General features: G+C 37.9%; 1 protein-coding gene across 15 annotated transcripts in view; it reads right to left on the reverse strand.

The window, feature by feature from the left end:
- Nucleotides 1-16,992, reverse strand: part of CLASP1 (cytoplasmic linker associated protein 1) — an 83,006-nt gene that overhangs the window by 36,154 nt on the left and 29,860 nt on the right. For 5 of the 15 annotated variants that reach the window (XM_031554244.1, XM_031554242.1, XM_031554243.1 and 2 more), the window contains 8 exons: nucleotides 11,105-11,208; nucleotides 8,651-8,674; nucleotides 7,495-7,739; nucleotides 4,557-4,620; nucleotides 3,598-3,600; nucleotides 3,201-3,364; nucleotides 2,243-2,321; nucleotides 1,072-1,215 (listed from right to left, as the gene is read on the reverse strand). In XM_031554244.1, coding sequence (XP_031410104.1) covers nucleotides 1,072-1,215; nucleotides 2,243-2,321; nucleotides 3,201-3,364; nucleotides 3,598-3,600; nucleotides 4,557-4,620; nucleotides 7,495-7,739; nucleotides 8,651-8,674; nucleotides 11,105-11,208 — 827 coding nt within the window. The remainder of the gene's footprint in view (nucleotides 1-1,071; nucleotides 1,216-2,242; nucleotides 2,322-3,200; nucleotides 3,365-3,597; nucleotides 3,601-4,556; nucleotides 4,621-7,494; nucleotides 7,740-8,650; nucleotides 8,675-11,104; nucleotides 11,209-16,992) is intronic. The other 10 variants (XM_031554247.1, XM_031554246.1, XM_031554238.1 and 7 more) reach the window with 3 other exon arrangements.

Raw genomic sequence — 16,992 nt, forward strand, 5'->3', positions numbered from 1 at the left:
CAGCACCTTTGATACTCGGTGATCATTTCATTAGAATTGAATAATCAACAAAAATAATTTTATTTTCAAAGTTATAAAATAATACTATTCTAGCATTAAATCAGTACTAAGTGCATGTAGAGCATAAAAACTTCATACAGTTTTTATATTCTGATATCATTACAGTTGTTTGGGATTTTTTTTAAATTAAACTCAGGAACATTTCAAAGCCTACAACTCCTACTGGAATTGCCAGGGGAGATTTAGGCTGGACATTAGGAAATACTAACTTTTCTGAAAGAGTGGTCAGGCACTGGAATGGGCTGCCCAGGGAGGTGGTGGAGTCACTGACCCTGGAGGTGTTCAAGGAACATTTGGATTTTGTGTTGAGGGACATGGTTTAGTGAGTACTGTTGGTGATAGGTGGATGGTTGGACTGGATGATCTTGAAGGTCTTTTCCAATCTTGGTGATTCTGTGATTCTATTCCTACATCTGGGCTGGGAATTGAAGGTAATTTTAAACTGTGTTACAGATGCCAGGTACCTAAAATGAAGTTTCACTTTTCTCTTGGGAGAGATGAGTATCACTATCTGCTCCATTTTAGCTTACTTGGCACTTGCATCTATAGCAAGAAAAAGAAGAAGTTAACTGCATTATCTAGGTCTGACCTAAATGTGCCATTATTTTTCCAGGTTGAGAAAAATATGCAGTTCTTAAAAGAAAAAGCTGAGAGCCCTTGGCAGTTTACTGATTTGTTTACTTTCTTTTAACAATATTGCAAAACAAAAGTTGTGCAGATTTCATTTGAGTCTACAAAGCAAGCAAATAAACAAGAACCTACAGATATTTTCAGATTGCTCAATAAAAAGCCTATTTTCAAACTCTTCCCTTTCTACACAGTAATAGTAGCTAAAGTTACATGGCTGAGTCTACTGAATTGGCAATTCAGTTTGGAAGTTAAGGTATGTAAAAATCTAACTAATTTTTAATTACCTCTATGATCAGTTAACTTCTGGGGGGCTCTTTGTTGTTTTTGTTTTTCCTTTTTTGGAAGAATAAGGACTGCAAATACTTCATTATTCTGGATTACCTTTCTCACATCTGAGCTCTTTGGTTCTGTTGTCCAAGTTATAATTCTAGACACAGCAAGTCTTGTCTCGCTAGAGTTCACAAAGTCCGTCGGATCCATCTGTCTTGCCAAGGACTCAATATATTTCAGGATAGCTACTTTCACCTGAGAAGTGAAAAGGAACCCATTAATCCCACAAGCTAGCAAAAGTAGAATTATTCTATAATAAACAGATATTGTTACAGCTTGACAAGACCTGTGTCACACTGGGGAAAAAAAAAATACATTCCCCTGCTGCATCTCTATGTCAGTTATCAAAACCAAATACAACTTCCTACACAAGAAAAATTTTGTGTGGAATGGTCCATCAGAATAGGCTCAAAATATGTCCATGCCTGCTTGTGCATTAGTGTGAGCATGTGAGTACTCCACCACACTGTTTCCAACAGTATGGGACATTTTAAAGTGCTGCAGTTTCATATGATTTCCAGAGTTTATGGTGTTCCCATAGCCTTGAAACAGCAGCCTCCTGAAAAACAATCTGCACAGCAATACTCTCTTAAAAGGAATCATTACCAGAAAGCTCTGCATCTTCTCCAAATTCTACATGGATTCTATGGGTTCTGTACAACAAGCATTTTCAACCCCGTCACTGTCCAGAGGGACCCTGGTCCCTGTTGTTCTGCACAGGCATGTTCCTTCCCATCAGGATGAGGAAGAATTTTCAATGTTTAATACTTTTTAGTGTGCCTAAAGCCCAACATTTATTGATTTATGACAAGTCAGAAAGCCTTATTTTTCAAAAATTTAGATTTATTAATATAGAGAACTAGAGAGTAGGATTTTCAGAAGTATACTGATAGCCAACTCCTGCCGAAGTAAAAAAAAAAAAACAACTCTTTTCTAAATCCCACCATGGCTATCTCTATAGCTTTCGATATTTAAAAAAATACAGACCTCAGTATTAACAAAAGTCATCTGAGGAAGTAGGAGTCAGGTTTCTGGAAACTATGTTTCTTCTTTAACAAGGTATGCAAATTACTGCAAAAAATTTAATCAAAGCTGCTGATATTTTTAGTAGCATCAGGTGCTGACAATTAGTCATCTTGTCACAAACTGTATTTTCATTATACCTGACAAGGTAAACTAAGATGACCACGCTTACGCTTCATTGAAAAGGTTTGATACTGACCTTGAGGTTTGGTGTTTGGGTCTGATCCACAATAAACCTCATCAAAATGTTAAATTGTTGATCAAATGGAAAAGAATCCCTGTCCAAAGAAAAACCAAGGCACAAATGTGATGCAACATACACTCCCAAGACTGAATTAACTATATATATATAAGAAGGTACATAGCCAAGTTCAGCATCTATCACACTTTTGTTCTGCAGTTTATCATCAACCATTCAGAAAACCCCAAGTTTAAGAAACAACTGATTATTATTTCACTACAAGCTAAACACTGTTAAATCAATATCCACTATACACTGTCACTCTGCCTTCTGTACACTTCACCAGTTTTTGGTATACCTGGCCATCTTCATTTCAGGCTGTGCTTTTTTTCTTTTTTCTTTTCTTTTTGCCTCATCTCTAATAGGAAAACTGGTTCCTCTTTCCCTTAGAGTTCATATCTGGCTTTCATTTCTCTTCTCCTTCCCATTTTCTCCTGGATAACTACTACTACTACTATTTTGTTTGTTTGCTTTAAAGTTACTCTTTTCCAAAGCAAGCTGAACTTCGTTGTAACTATGTCCTGTGCTGGAGGTCCTTTGATGAGGACAGGGACTACAGAATTGGTGTGTAAAGAGCAGTTGCATTCAAAGTCTTATCCCTGACATTATCTGTCATTCAAACACATTTGAATTTGAACTTTGTGTTAAAGTATCATTTGTATAATGAACATGTAAAGGAATTGTTTTTAATAAAAATGAAAACTGATGTCCAAACACATACAGACCAAAAAATGCAAACTAACGTAACTGAAACGTGCTTTAGGTGTTGTGACATAGTTTTGTTCTCATTTATGCTGGTGTTCCTCAGGATTGAGGCCTTAAAATACACGGTACCGCTGGGTTTCTAAGACACCCATCACGTGCCTTCCTGTAACTGTGTAAAAACCTGCACAGCGTTGCCATTTAAGTACTCTACCTGGTGACATCCAGAGCTTTCTGAACTTTCGCCTGCACAGATCCCAGCAAATCTGCTCCCATTTTCTTCAGCAACTGTGTCAGGAGAACAAAAAGCCAATCCTGCAAGTCATCTTTGTGAATGATGATGAAATCAACAAGGGTTTCCAGAAACATGCTGAAGACCTATAAGCAAAACAAGCGTCACAAGGAGGAAGGCTGTGCCTCAAATAAAAACTAATCAAAGTGGAGAGTTTTAAAAACCCAAGTTTCAGAATTATTGTTACAGACAGTTTTATGAATGGATGATTTTAGTGACCTCACTGCTTTGAAAAATAAAAATCAGACAGACATATATAATGTGCAGTATTAAAATACCACATGAAACAAATGAAGGAAGAGGAACAGAATACACTTACTCTCTGTTGTGAATTCCACAGCAAAGCAGGCCATGCAACAAAACAAACAACTTGTTAGCACACAGTGATCAAACATGATTGTTCAAATGCAGTTTGTCAACATTAAAGATGTATTCATACCAAGTTTACATTTTCTCAATACAAAATACCTCCTCACTAGTTATTAAAAACATTATATACCTTGCATCAGATTCAGCTCATGAAAAACAATACCCTTAAAGTCAACAAGTCAAGATAACTTGATGATTTTATATTGTTGTATAACGTTCTCCAACCCATTCCAAGTTTTTTTCCTAACTTCCCCCAGTTTATTCTAACCTCTGAGATTCTGGTCCTATATGCTGTCCCAAGCAGTGTTTAGTTACAGCAGGGGCAGGATAGAAAAATCCCTGATTTTGCAATAAAGGACTAAAGTCTGACTTCAGTTATACTGTAGCAATTTTGTGATTGTAATTTGCACTTCAAACTGATTAGTTTTTGGCAATAATTCTATAAAAGCAGTGAAAGAGAGAGAATCACTGTCATGAAGAACATACTTTGGTTAAGCACGTAATAAGCCATCACCTTATTTATACATTGGAAATATTTGCAAACAGATAACTATATCTATGCCTTTTCTACAAGGGACTGAATTTTTGAGAGTCAAAACATTAACACCTTACAGGTAGGAACTGTCACACTACATGTGACCTGTTGGCCAGCTGGTCCAGACTACAATTACTTGAGGAGTTGACAGCCAGAAGGCATTCAGTTTCTTGGGAAGCACGAGGTAACCAGTTCCTAGCGTCAGCAGACAGGCTGGGATCCATACTTTCATGGTAAAACACATTTGAGGTTTATAAATGCCAGCTTCTCCCAGCAGATGGCAGGGGTAGAAATACAAAATATTCATCTTTGAAGAATATACAAATGTAGACACATGGTAATTCAAGAGAATGACACAGTCTTTGTGATCTTACCTTGCTGTGAGGGTCAGCAAACATGCGAGTAAATATTTCACACAGCCTTTTTAATTCCACTCGGCTAGAATGCATAATAAAAAAAACAATATTAATGCTACATCTCCTGTTGACAAAAAAAAAAAAGCTAAAACAGTGCCACCTGAAAGAGATCTAGTTTTCTTTTAAACATTCTTAAGTCACACTTCTGAAAACACCTATATATCTCTAGGCAAAGCCTTGACTGGCATTCCAGCTCATGGTGCCAAAGCTTTTAATTTACAGTATACTGAAAAACACAAGTTCTAGTTTTGCTCTAACATGTCAAAGAGTGTAAAAGTTTTGTTTGTTTATCATGTTAATGAAAACAGAGCGATTATTGGGTAACATTTCCTGCATACTATGGATGCAATTAGATATTTTTTGCAATTACTATGAAACCAGAGCAACAACTAAAATGCACACCAATTGCTAAGGCAACAGCCATTTAGATCACGATTACAGGTACCCCTTTCCATAAAGACAAATTCTACGTTGCGTTATATATACAGCCAGAATTTGCCAGTAGTCTATAATTGCTTTATGTTAGCTTGTAAGAAACACGAGATTTTTTTTCACTAGATCTGTTTGTTTAAGCTTTAAAACAGCGCAGACAACAGTCTGCCTATGAGTTGGATATAGAGAAAAAAGTACTTGTAATGATGCCAAAGAAGGCTGACAGCTTCATTCAGGATGAGACTGCATTGTCTCAAAACATTCTCTTGACTTAATGCAGATTGCTGTTTTCTGAATAAAGCTCTATTTATTACTCTAATGAAATTTATTTGTGTGCAAGGGTTATGTGGAAATCGCACATGTAGGCAATCTGTTTTTCCAGAATCTTGCTGTCCCAAGGTGACAGTGCAAGAAACAGACTGACAAGCAGTGGAAGGCCATGTGTCCTTATCAGATTTGTTGGTCCCGTGTCATTCAGACAACCTTACTGGGGAGCCCAGCCACATGAAGCTGTAGGAAACAATGAGGAATATTAAGTTCCATACCACTTTGCATGCACATCTTTCTGGATATGCAATTCACCACTAATGTAAGATTAGATGTCTTTCCATTCGGAATACTAAAGAAAACATATTAACATTATTGTTTTATATTAAAGTTGTTATGCCTGAACAGAAGATACCAGGTTTCATTAGAAGACAGGCTTTCCCCTTATACTAATGGCCTTGATGACGTTTTTCATGATGCCGTGAGAGCAGGATGAAGAAATCTGATCACTAGTACAGGCACCAGAACAATCCTGAACTAAGGTGTGAGCAGACCAAAAACAAGCTGAAAGAGGAAATATAATCTAAAGAACTAAAACCAGTGTCAATTTTTTTTTTATTTTTATTTTTTAAAAGAACAACCTCTGCAAGGGTGTACTTTCTGGGTAAAGTTTATAAACTATTCAGAATCAGAGCCAAGGAAACTTGCTAGCTCAAGAGACTACTGACATCAGTACTGTTTGTATATTGCAACCAGCAGGAATGAAAACAGCAGCACCTCTGCTAAAAGTTACTATGGGGGCAAATAGTCTGGCACCCCAATCTTCTCAGCACTTCCTACCTTGAAACATTCACCCATGGCATTCAAAGCCATGGTGATAATCCTCACACACCTGTGGGAAAATCAAAATCTCACCCAAACTTTTCATAGAAGTATGTTAGGTGTCAGAGTTTTCCTAGAAAATTTGCTAAAATAGAGAAAGAAAAATGACATCATTCACGTGGGAAGAATCTTTTAAAATATTTGTAAATGGGCTACATAAAAAGCCATTGCTGACCTAGGGACTCCACCATATTAAGAACCTGTAGCACTTCCCACCTCAGAATTGCAACATATCATGTGAAGTGCTGAGTATTTTTATGATGGCAAGAGGATGACCTTCCCAGGGTAGCTGTCAGTACCTATTTATCCAGACTGTTGATGAGGACTGACAACACTTTAAGTCAGCAACACAACTACACAAATACAAGCAGGTAGGAACTAAACTATACAACAACCACTTATATATCTAGCCATAATTTAACTTCATAATATTCATAACATGAAAATAAAAATGTCATGGCTATTAGTAAATGCTATCTTCAAAGGAGTCAGAAGAGACAACTTATTTCCAAATACATTCACCATAAACCAATGGCAAAAAGCCTGTGGCACAGGAGTCAGTGAATGTGATTTACTCTATAGTTAATGTGACACGTGGCCATGTGAAGCTTCCCCACGATTGTTGTGTAATCATAAGATCTGGTTTTATGTGTGACATGTTAAGGGTGTTGGAAGAGTTTATTTGGCTTTCAACAAGGGGAAAACATCTCTCTCCTAGCACACAATCTCAGAGTTGGCACATCTACTTCATTGCCTTATTAAACTCCCTCTATATTACAAATTACACCATTTATAGGACGCTCAGGCTTTTGATATTTTTCAAGAGTTACAAATAATTATACTTGATGTTAGAAAGAGTCATGAGTAATTATGCCTAACACAGCCTCCACAAAGAGTCAAAGTATACCCAACACAGGGCACATCATTTGATCTCATCTTTTTGAAACACACACACCCTGAGTTTTTAGAATAAACGCAGTCAGCGTTTGTTTCTAAGACGCAGAGAAAAAAAAGTACTGAAGGCTCAAATGGACCAGCGTAAAAATGGTACCACCCTTGGAACGCATTTTCATTACCATCGCTGTGGGAAATCTCACTGTGCTGCAACAAGATGGTGTGCTTAAGTACTATCTATGTTATTACTAAAAATTTCACACAAACAATAGTGATGACAGCAGAGTCTCTTCTGAAAGTAATTAAGTCCCACATTGTGGAGACAAAGCTATCTGTGTACATGAGGGAAGTACATATTACTGACTTCCAACAAGAGCCATCTCCCGTGAATGACCAATACTACAAGAGCTATGAGGGTCACCTCAGTGTCCGCTGGCTTTTCAATAAGTTCTGGAGACCTATGAGGCCCTCCTTCCTTTCAGACCAGTTGGAGCTGGCACAGTGGTTCAGGACCTCGGCCACATCTTCGGTCTGCCGCAGATAGTGTGGAATGCCTCCGTTCCTGGAACCATAGGAGCGCTCGGAGCAAGCGCTTGATGCATCACTGTTAGCGTCATCATCAGAGTACATCCCATAGGGTTCATATCTTCTTCTCACTGGCTTTTTCTGGGAAAGGGGAAACTGAGACTGAATAAATTATATACGGTGACATCACTTGTAAAAGAAAAGTGTTCTACCCATAATCATTAATCAAGGAAGATTAATGCTGTTGTTATAATGACATGTTTTAAAAGACATCACTAAGCACTGCCTGCTTGTCTCTCTCAGCAGAGTGAGATATATCTCATTGATTTCAATGAGCATGAGTGGCTAGGGAGAGCAGGACCTGCCTTTCCCAGCATGAAAGCTCAATACTTATGCCCAGTGGAATTAGCTATAACAGTGAAATCCTAAGTTTTATTGTAAATAATAGTCAGTTCCATTGTTACATGTTCTGTGGTGAAATAGTCTCTATTTCAAGAAAAAATAAAGAGAAGGAAGAAAGAACTGTAGGAATCTGTGCTGGCACGTATAGCCACTTTGATATTGATAATGGAGCAACTCTAGAAATGCAATGGGATACAGAACAGTCTAATTTCTGTTAGTTTGAGCTGATTTTTTTTTTTTTAACATTTATTTATTTATTTAGAGAGGTTCCTAAAGGCAATGAGTAATCAAATCCCACTAATTCCCATAGCATGGGATAAATGGAGCAAGCACATCCTTGACAACCTCAGTCCTTACAGAAAAGGATATTACAATAATTTTGATAGCTCTACAAATTGTGTACTACAAAATAAACTTTTAAATGAATTTTAACAGAACAAAATAAGACAATGTGTCAGAAAAGATTGCCTAAATTCTAAAATATTTGATACAGAATTCCTTCCAGAGCCCAGTCCTGCAGTTCTCAGACTTGTGAAGCCAATAGTTTTTCTTTGAAGTGAAGAAATTAACTCAAGTGCGGTATTATGGGTGTTAGCAATAGGGTAGGGAAAGTTGAAAGTAGAAATAAAAAGTCAAGAAAGCACTAGTACCTTGCTCCTGGAGTCTCCTAACAGCTGTAGAGGCAGGAAAATATTGAAGGGTGGGAAAAAGCATAGAGAATTATGTCAGAAGCTTATGTAGGGTTTTTGTTTTTGCAACACAAATGTATAGCAAATGCATCTTAGCAAATTAAAAAAACACAACAGTTTATGCAAAGCAAAAGTGGGTATGATAATACCTGGCTTTATTTCCTATCAGCTGAACTTGTATATCTTACACTTTCTATTAGAGATCTTGGAAGCGAAATCATCTGTTATGTTTTTGATGACATCTATATCTGCAGTGCCTCTGCCTGCTTCTCAGAAATGCTGTTTCTGGAAGATAGCAGTTTTTGGTGGTGATTTTTCTCCACACATTCGCAGTAGCTTTTGATTTCTCAAGTCTTAAAGAGATTCTGATGTCAGGAAACCACTATCTACAGTACAACACATTTAATCAACTTCACTTAACCAGGTTTTCTTTCAACACATAGTTCTTAGAATTTTATTTTATTTTTTTTGAAGCTTAACTTCTTTAAAGACAAGTTGGCGCCCATGACTTCAAGGCCTTCACACCAAAGACTCCATTACCCTTTGAGCTTTCCTGACAGATCCAAGCACTGATTCACAATATAGACTGTGTTCTTAGGCCAAGTTCAGCTCTCAGACAGAAGCAGTGGATCCAATGAGAATTATACGCATGGAGCAAAGGTTACAGAATGACCCACTGAGTTTTGTTTAAACTTGGCTAAAGCCATCTCTATAGCAGTTTGTTTTTTTTTTTTTCTTACTACAGGAAAAAGAACACTTGTTTGAGAACAAGGTTGCTGTGTAAAAGCTGGCATCACACTAATCTTTCAAAATGAGCCCAGAGTTTGTAAATTGCTTGTCAAGAGGAAGCAACTAAAAAAAAAAAAAGAACAGAGGAGGTGAGAAAGAAGGGACAACAAGATCACATTACATCCATTAAAGTCATACAAATTCAGATTGATCATCTTACACCAATCAAGGTACCTGAAATACTTTCCACCTAGACTTACAGATTTCCCTTTTAAATGTTTAACTCTTTAAATAAGATTTTAAGATTCCAGCATAAAGTTACTTAGTTTAAAAGAGTGAAATATTTAGAAGTGAACTCCTAAGTCTAAGCTGAAGTCACACCAAGAAATCTTAAGTGATCAACAGTGAACTGGAACACCACTGCTACCCTCTCCACCTCCGTCAAGTAACCAGTGTTCACAGCTCACATTCAGGGATACAGCATGATTTCATTTACACAGGCAAACTATCACCTATAAGTATGCTGTGAACTACTATGGTGGCAAATTTGAGGTGCTGGGAGCAAAAATTGGCTCATGATCTGCTGAATTTGGTAATGAAAATGCCCACTAAATGCAACAGCACCATTATATACTGTCCTAACTCAGTATGATTCATGAGAAATTATTTAAAAATATATATGTATATATTTTTTTTTCTAGGAGTACTCTAATAATACTCTAGAAATGGAGGTGAGGTGAGCTACATGATGATTGAATACAAAAAGGAAAATGATGTTAGCCAATACTGGAGAAAGTAAATTAGGAAAAATGGAAAAAAAAAACCTCTAAACCTTTCATAAACTCTGGGGACATTATTTGTTCTCCAAGACAGACAAACAGATAGCTAATTCAGATATATTAGGAAATCCTCATCTCAGCTTTGGTCTAGAGATGAGGAAGACCCAAGGCACACTGTGGTACAAATAATACTTCAGAGTAAATGCTCCTGCCTCTTAAACACCCTCTATCTCCTCAAGCCCCAAAGTAAATCCAAAAGTTTATGACAGCATTCAACTTCTGAATAGCAGAAAACATCTTCTGTATTCTACCCAAGAGATTTTATATTGCTGTAACATTATATAGGACAATACATTTTTAATAATGACAAATTTACTCAGAAGTGCACTTAATGTTTAGAAAATAATGGCAGTATGTTACACAAACACTTCAGTTTAACTGCATGAAATGATATCAATTACAGAAAAGCCAAGCTACGAGCTGATCTAAATACCTAGCTAGGTGCAAGTAACAGAGCAGGACATGACAGAGTTCTCAGTTCTTTCCCAGACAAAATCCTCATACAGCTAATGAAATTGAGGAAACCCCCTCACACCGCAGGTAGTGAGCACTCATAAAGAGCAGCAAACAGCTTCCACCAGCAAAACATAAGACAAACAGCTCATTCAGCTTCTCCTGCAGCTCCAGTATCGAGCTGCATCAGTCTAACTGTGGAGAACTAACATGGAATGAGGAAAAAACGTTGCTGCACATACACTCACGCACAGCACAACACAAGGTAACTAACTCTACAGCATCAGACACTTGGCACAATCAGAACAAAGCTACTTAGAAAGAGGAGAACGTACGTACAGGTAACTTTAAGCCACTTTCCGGTGTCGGAAGCATTTTGTATTTTTCCTCTTACCAGTGCATCAGCCACAGCGGCCTCCAGGTCTGTGCTTGTGCTCAGGACTCGCATGGCATTCACAGAAGCAGGCATCCTGCCTGACTGTCCGAGTCCAAACCGGTCTGCACAAAAGACAACATTGAAAGGGATTGTTAAGTAAATTCACATTCACTTGGAATCCTAATCAGGTGTCTGAACAGTCCTCCCCAAAGGATCTGGGAACTCTCAGTGCTTTTTCATCAAAGACTCTTTTATCCACAACTCTACAAGAGTTTGCCATGACATTAAGAAATAAACTATTGTTTGTTGGGTCCCCAAGACAACTTCAGATCCTTGGGGCATGTCTTTTTGTTTTTGTTGGGTTTTGGTTTTGTTTTTAAGATGGGAGGAAGGGTACCTAAATTGTGTATATCTTTAATAGAAATTGTTTGGGGTTTTATTTTAACGTCAGAAGCAGACATGCAGGTCCCAGTCTGGCTCTCTCAGGAATCAACTGAAGACTTCTCATTAACTTCTGAGAAACAGAGCTGTGCCCAGTGTCAGAGCATGTTAATAGCAGAGCACTCATCTTGTAGCTTGTTCTCAGGCAAGTATGTGAGATCATCAGCAGCAGTACATTAGCTCTCTTATGTTGCAAGGCTTGATTAACCAGAATATCTCCCTACGCCTCAAAGAACAAAAATAAGGTTTATTATTTGTTTGTGAAGTTACTCCTGTTCTGTTTTATTGTTGTTCTTGAGAAGCAGCTTAAATGTACACTGAACTGAAATGCAATTTAAAAGTTTTATGATAAATCTTTTTTGGGGGAGGGATCATACAATATCATGTCTCCCTATGAACTGATGGCAAAGCTCTCAACAGCATCCAAAATAACAGGATTGAGTCCCAAATGCCACTTACATCCACAGTAATCACTAGCTTACTTTATCATTTGCCCAGAGTCTGATAAAAACATTGCAGAATGAATTTCTTTGAGCAAAAGTCATATTTGGAAAGCTATCACTAGCAGTGATACAGCAGAATCAGCAACCAGGGCCACAGGCCAGGCTCCAGCAGCACAGCCCCTCCAGATCAGAGATCTATTTCTGCAATCCTGGCTCCAGTCAATAACCAGAAAGAGCCTGGTTTCAACATTTCAAGTTTTTGTTTCCACAGGGGGCTGTCTCTGCTCCAGAAGGGCTGGGAAAGATCCCTCTGGGACATATCTTGCACCATATGTGCCAATAAGAGCTCTGCCAGCATTTCAGCGGTGCACAAATGAAGCTGCACAAACAGATCATCAGCTGACCCACACTGGATGCAGTCATGGGTCTTTCAGTAGTTCATCTATATTTAATTTAACCAAGGAAGAAGACTGCTTATTGAAATGTGTTTCCATCATGAATTTCCGCAAAATTGAATGTTTCATTCAATGTTACATACATTTACTGTATTTATTTTCAAAAACTCTTCTTATCACAAAGTTTTGTTGCTTTTCTCTTTAGAAGCCTATTGCACTGAAATCTCTTTTAGGGAATTAGCTCACACTGCCCTGCATAATTGAAATCAGAGTCTGAAGCCTGCCAGGCTGTCATCCTAATTTTAAAGCTTTACCTGAGCACGTCAGAGCAAGGATTAAGCTACTGAGGGGAAAATAAGGACAACTTTTTAAAACCTAAAATATTTTTGAGAAAAGATGAAGATTAGCATTTACTTCAGAAGCGTTACCACAACTTGCTCTTTCCCAGTTATGCAACCAGACGAGACATTTCTGATTTACAACAAAAGCACAATTTCTACGAAACACATTACAAGAGGAAAAAAAAAAACAACAAAAACAAACATCTTAGATCTACTGCCAAAAAGTAATCAAATGATATTTCACAAAGAAATAAAAGTTGTATGTGTTATTACTATCCCCTTTTTTAATGCACTTGGGTTGAAGAATCATTTCAAATATGTAGCTGAAACCACACTTGATCCCTAAAATGGAAAGATCTGTTTACTCTTAATGGAAGCACAGAAGACGATAAAGCATTGAGTCAGACTGAATTTGAAGTTACTGTTACAGAGATACATACTAAAAGAGGTACAAAAGACGAATATTTTTCTAAGTGCAAATGAGACCGGGTACAACACAACGGCTGTAAACGTTGAGACAAGTTCTGGACTCAGTTATATTTAAATCTACTAACTTGACGATGTTACTCAAGTCTTACTGAGAGCAGAATTTGGCGTTATAGCTTTCAAATGGCACAATATCATAATATCACTGTTACACATTTTCACGTTAATTTAGTATTACATTAGAAAAGGGAAGATAGTTTTGTTTTTATTTTTTTAAAAAATGAAGAACAAAATGACAAAGTAATTCAACTGTAGGTCAGTTTAAATACCCAGCATAAAAAGGAAAAACAACAAAACAAAACAGGGCTTTTTAATCAAATTGAGAAAGCACAAGGTGGCATGCTGTCTTTTATCCATCCCCAACAGCTGTCAGGAAATCTTTAAAAAGACTTCTTGCAGTGACCATTAAACCCATAACGTCCACATCAATGCGGGCTTTTCCCACACTGCTGCCACACCTCAAAGCACACATCTGATCTTAGAAGGAAGCTCGGCATACCTCTACCATAGGGCTGGGAATGCGTTTGGCTCCAAGAATAACCCTTAGAGACAAACCCCATGTTACTGTCAATAAACAGGCTGAACAGTAGGTGCTCCGGTCAAACTCACTTTTCCTTCTGGCTATTTTAATTATGGTTGTTGCTTGGTGAAAAATTTCAGCAAATTCCAGCAAAATTCCTTGATTTTGCTACTTCTTTGTCTTTCTTAAGAATAAAGATAAGCATATATAGTCTCATTATGCTTTGTAACAAACCGGAGCAAAGCATGAATTGACTATCATGCAAAGTTGAAGGAAAAAAGCTTAAGCTTAGATCTGAGTTAGATTTGAGGGCCCTTTTTGTTCTTGACAATTCTGTTCAATACAAATTCAAACTGCTGCTTTGAAACATGCCAGAATCCAATTTGCTTGCATCATTTCTGCAGTAGTTTGATGAAGGGGAAATGTTTTGAGTTTAAGTGTCAGCAATTTAACTGCACTTAAGAGGAACAGAACATTTTTCACTGCCTACCTGAAGAAACTTAGTTAACTAACTTCTAGTGTCACTAATTCCTTATGCAGTTTTAGCCTCCAATCAAACACTGATGCCCTAATTCATCTTCTACATCATCTTCGTATCCACATTTGAGTTTCTGCTGACCTAACACTAGCAGCACTCATTTATTTTTGCTTAAGACTCCTAGCGAAATATCCTGTTTTCAAAGGGAGTTGCAGGTATTCCACAACTGCAAATCCAGCACAGGAGAGGAGAAGGCAACTAGAATCTGAAGGTTTTCCTCACTATTTTCTACTGATGCAAAGCCCACTGAAATTAAAGGAATTATTTTTCCTACAACTTCCACGTGCTTTGCATAAGGTCTTCAGCAGTATACGAAGGGTGGATCAGCACATGTTATCTCCAAGGTTCATTCTGAAAACTCATCAGATACTTAATTCTTGCTGCTTTCGTGAGTATCAGACAGGAACCCACAACGCACTTTCATTAACAGACAGGAGTCTGAAAAGCTTAGTAATAAATGGAATGAGACCCACTAGGATCCTGTCCTCAACACTGGAAACTACTACACTGCTGAAGAGCAAACAGGCATGAATTGCAAGGACTCTGTATTGTTCCGGATCTAGCTGATCCAACTGATCCAATTTACAAGAGAACTGAGAAAGCCCTGGATCACCCTTTGTTTAAACACTGCTCACAACGTTCCTGAAGTACATAAAATAAAATAAAAACATTCAATAAATGAAATATTCAAAAAGAAAAAGCCACGTTGAACAAAACAGAACAAAAAGCCTCGCAGTGGTGAGAAGCACATGCCAAGTGCTGGCTGATGCACGTGACAGCAAATGTTAAAATGGTGTAAAACAAGACTACATATAAGAAGCAGATTCATGCAGTTAGCGCTTGTTCACCTGACTGCCCAACAGAATCAGCAGTGGAGAGAGCACTAGTGGACCTGGAATGACGTCGAGAAGCTGCAAGTAGAAGGAATGGCAACACCCACAGGATTAACACACATTTAACCCAAGACAGAAAATGCCACAATCCAAAGGGGATGCACGTGAACATTACCGGTAAACGTGTTTCATAGTGACAGGGAAATGACGTTGTATATGAATGCACAACAGATACAGTGCAAGCCCCACAGTGTCATCTCCATCTGTAGCTTCTCCTCCCCTTCCCTCATGACCATAAACACGATGCATGACAAAACTCATTTGTAACTGTTGCAAACCCAGTGCAGTTTCAGCAAAGAAAACCAGTGTGCATCAGTTCCATTCCAGAACCACAGACCTGGAAGATGGCCATCATGACAACGTGGAGCACATAACCATAGAGCAGGATTTAGATGTGTCTGATCTAAACCCCAATGGGAAGCCATGATAAATGGTTAGAAACTGTGCTTGCAAGTCTCTTTCCAAAACATTCTAGCCTATGCAAAAAAAACAGTGCTCACAAAAAGAACGAATAACCACAGAAGTTGAAAGAGTACAAGGAGTCATACAGGGAGGTCAGCCAACAACTGCTTATAGCTCTTTTGGTTTTGACGTAATTTTCTTTCTTGAAACAAACACACATACTGGAGCTGTTGCTACTACCAAAAATCTTTTGCTCTAACAAATTTTGTATACGTGCTTTTTGAATTTAATTCACATGTATGTGCATATTCACATTACATTTATCTAGAACTGTACCATATGTATACAAACAAATTGTTAGTAGCAACAGAACAGACAGTAGCAGTAGAGCTGAAGCCAAATATAGCTCCCACTCCAATTCTCAGCTGTCAGCAGCACATGAATCACAAAATGTCTGAGAGATTTTCAGATATCGGGCTCAGCATAAAGGTGAGTTAGTTCTTTATGAAGGTGAATGGAAAGCCAGCCCAGACATTTCTGAATTACAGAAATTTAACTTTTCTGAAGAGAATTTTCCCATATCCAGCAATGATATGTTCACCTAACTTAAAAAACAACTGACCCAAACACTGATTGTCTGTGTGCGCAATTTGTCACCAGACTCACCAAAGGCCTTGTTGATACAACATTGTAACTAATACTGTCAAGAAATTGAAAAAAAACCCCATCACTATCCAATACAAATGAGGTTTGCCAGTTGTGTGTTTGTGTGAGCAACAGAAAAATTGTCTCCTCTTACGCATTAATAAACAAATGCTAGTAATGTAAAAAAAGTGTGCAAAATGAGAAAAAGTTCAGATTTCCTCCCAGTTGTGACAACTTGGCCAAAGCTCCACACAATATGCAATGTGATCTTTAAATATGTAGAACACATGCATTTATTCAGGAGAACAATCCCACTGATGCCATAAGTAAGCCATGACAGATTTGCAGGATCAATACAGGATTATGGTCTGAACCCTCAACTAAAATTCTGAGCTTGCAAATGTTTTCTTCTGAGCCATCCATTGTGTCTATAGATTTTGCTGCAAGATCAAGGCCCAAGACAAAACAGCAATAGAAATAATAAAAATCACTTATCTTCAACAGTGGTTTTTAAATAAATCACATAATCAATGCTTCCAGGGAGGAGGCATTCACAACCTCACTGAGCAGCCTGTTCTGGTGTCTCACCACTTTCACAGTAAAGAATTTCTTTCTAATGTCTACTCTAAATCTACCCTCTTCCAGTTCAAAACCATTTCCCTTCAGCTCACTCAACCTCCTAACTTGGAAAGAGAGACATTTTGGTGCACAGACACACACATCTGCATGGAAGCTTTGAAAATAAGTAACTTGCAAGGCCAGGATGCCAGTGCTGACACTGATCATTAATATACTGCTAAAT

This window comes from Meleagris gallopavo, chromosome 7 (assembly GCF_000146605.3).
Source record: "Meleagris gallopavo isolate NT-WF06-2002-E0010 breed Aviagen turkey brand Nicholas breeding stock chromosome 7, Turkey_5.1, whole genome shotgun sequence".
Taxonomy (NCBI): Eukaryota; Metazoa; Chordata; class Aves; order Galliformes; family Phasianidae; genus Meleagris; species Meleagris gallopavo.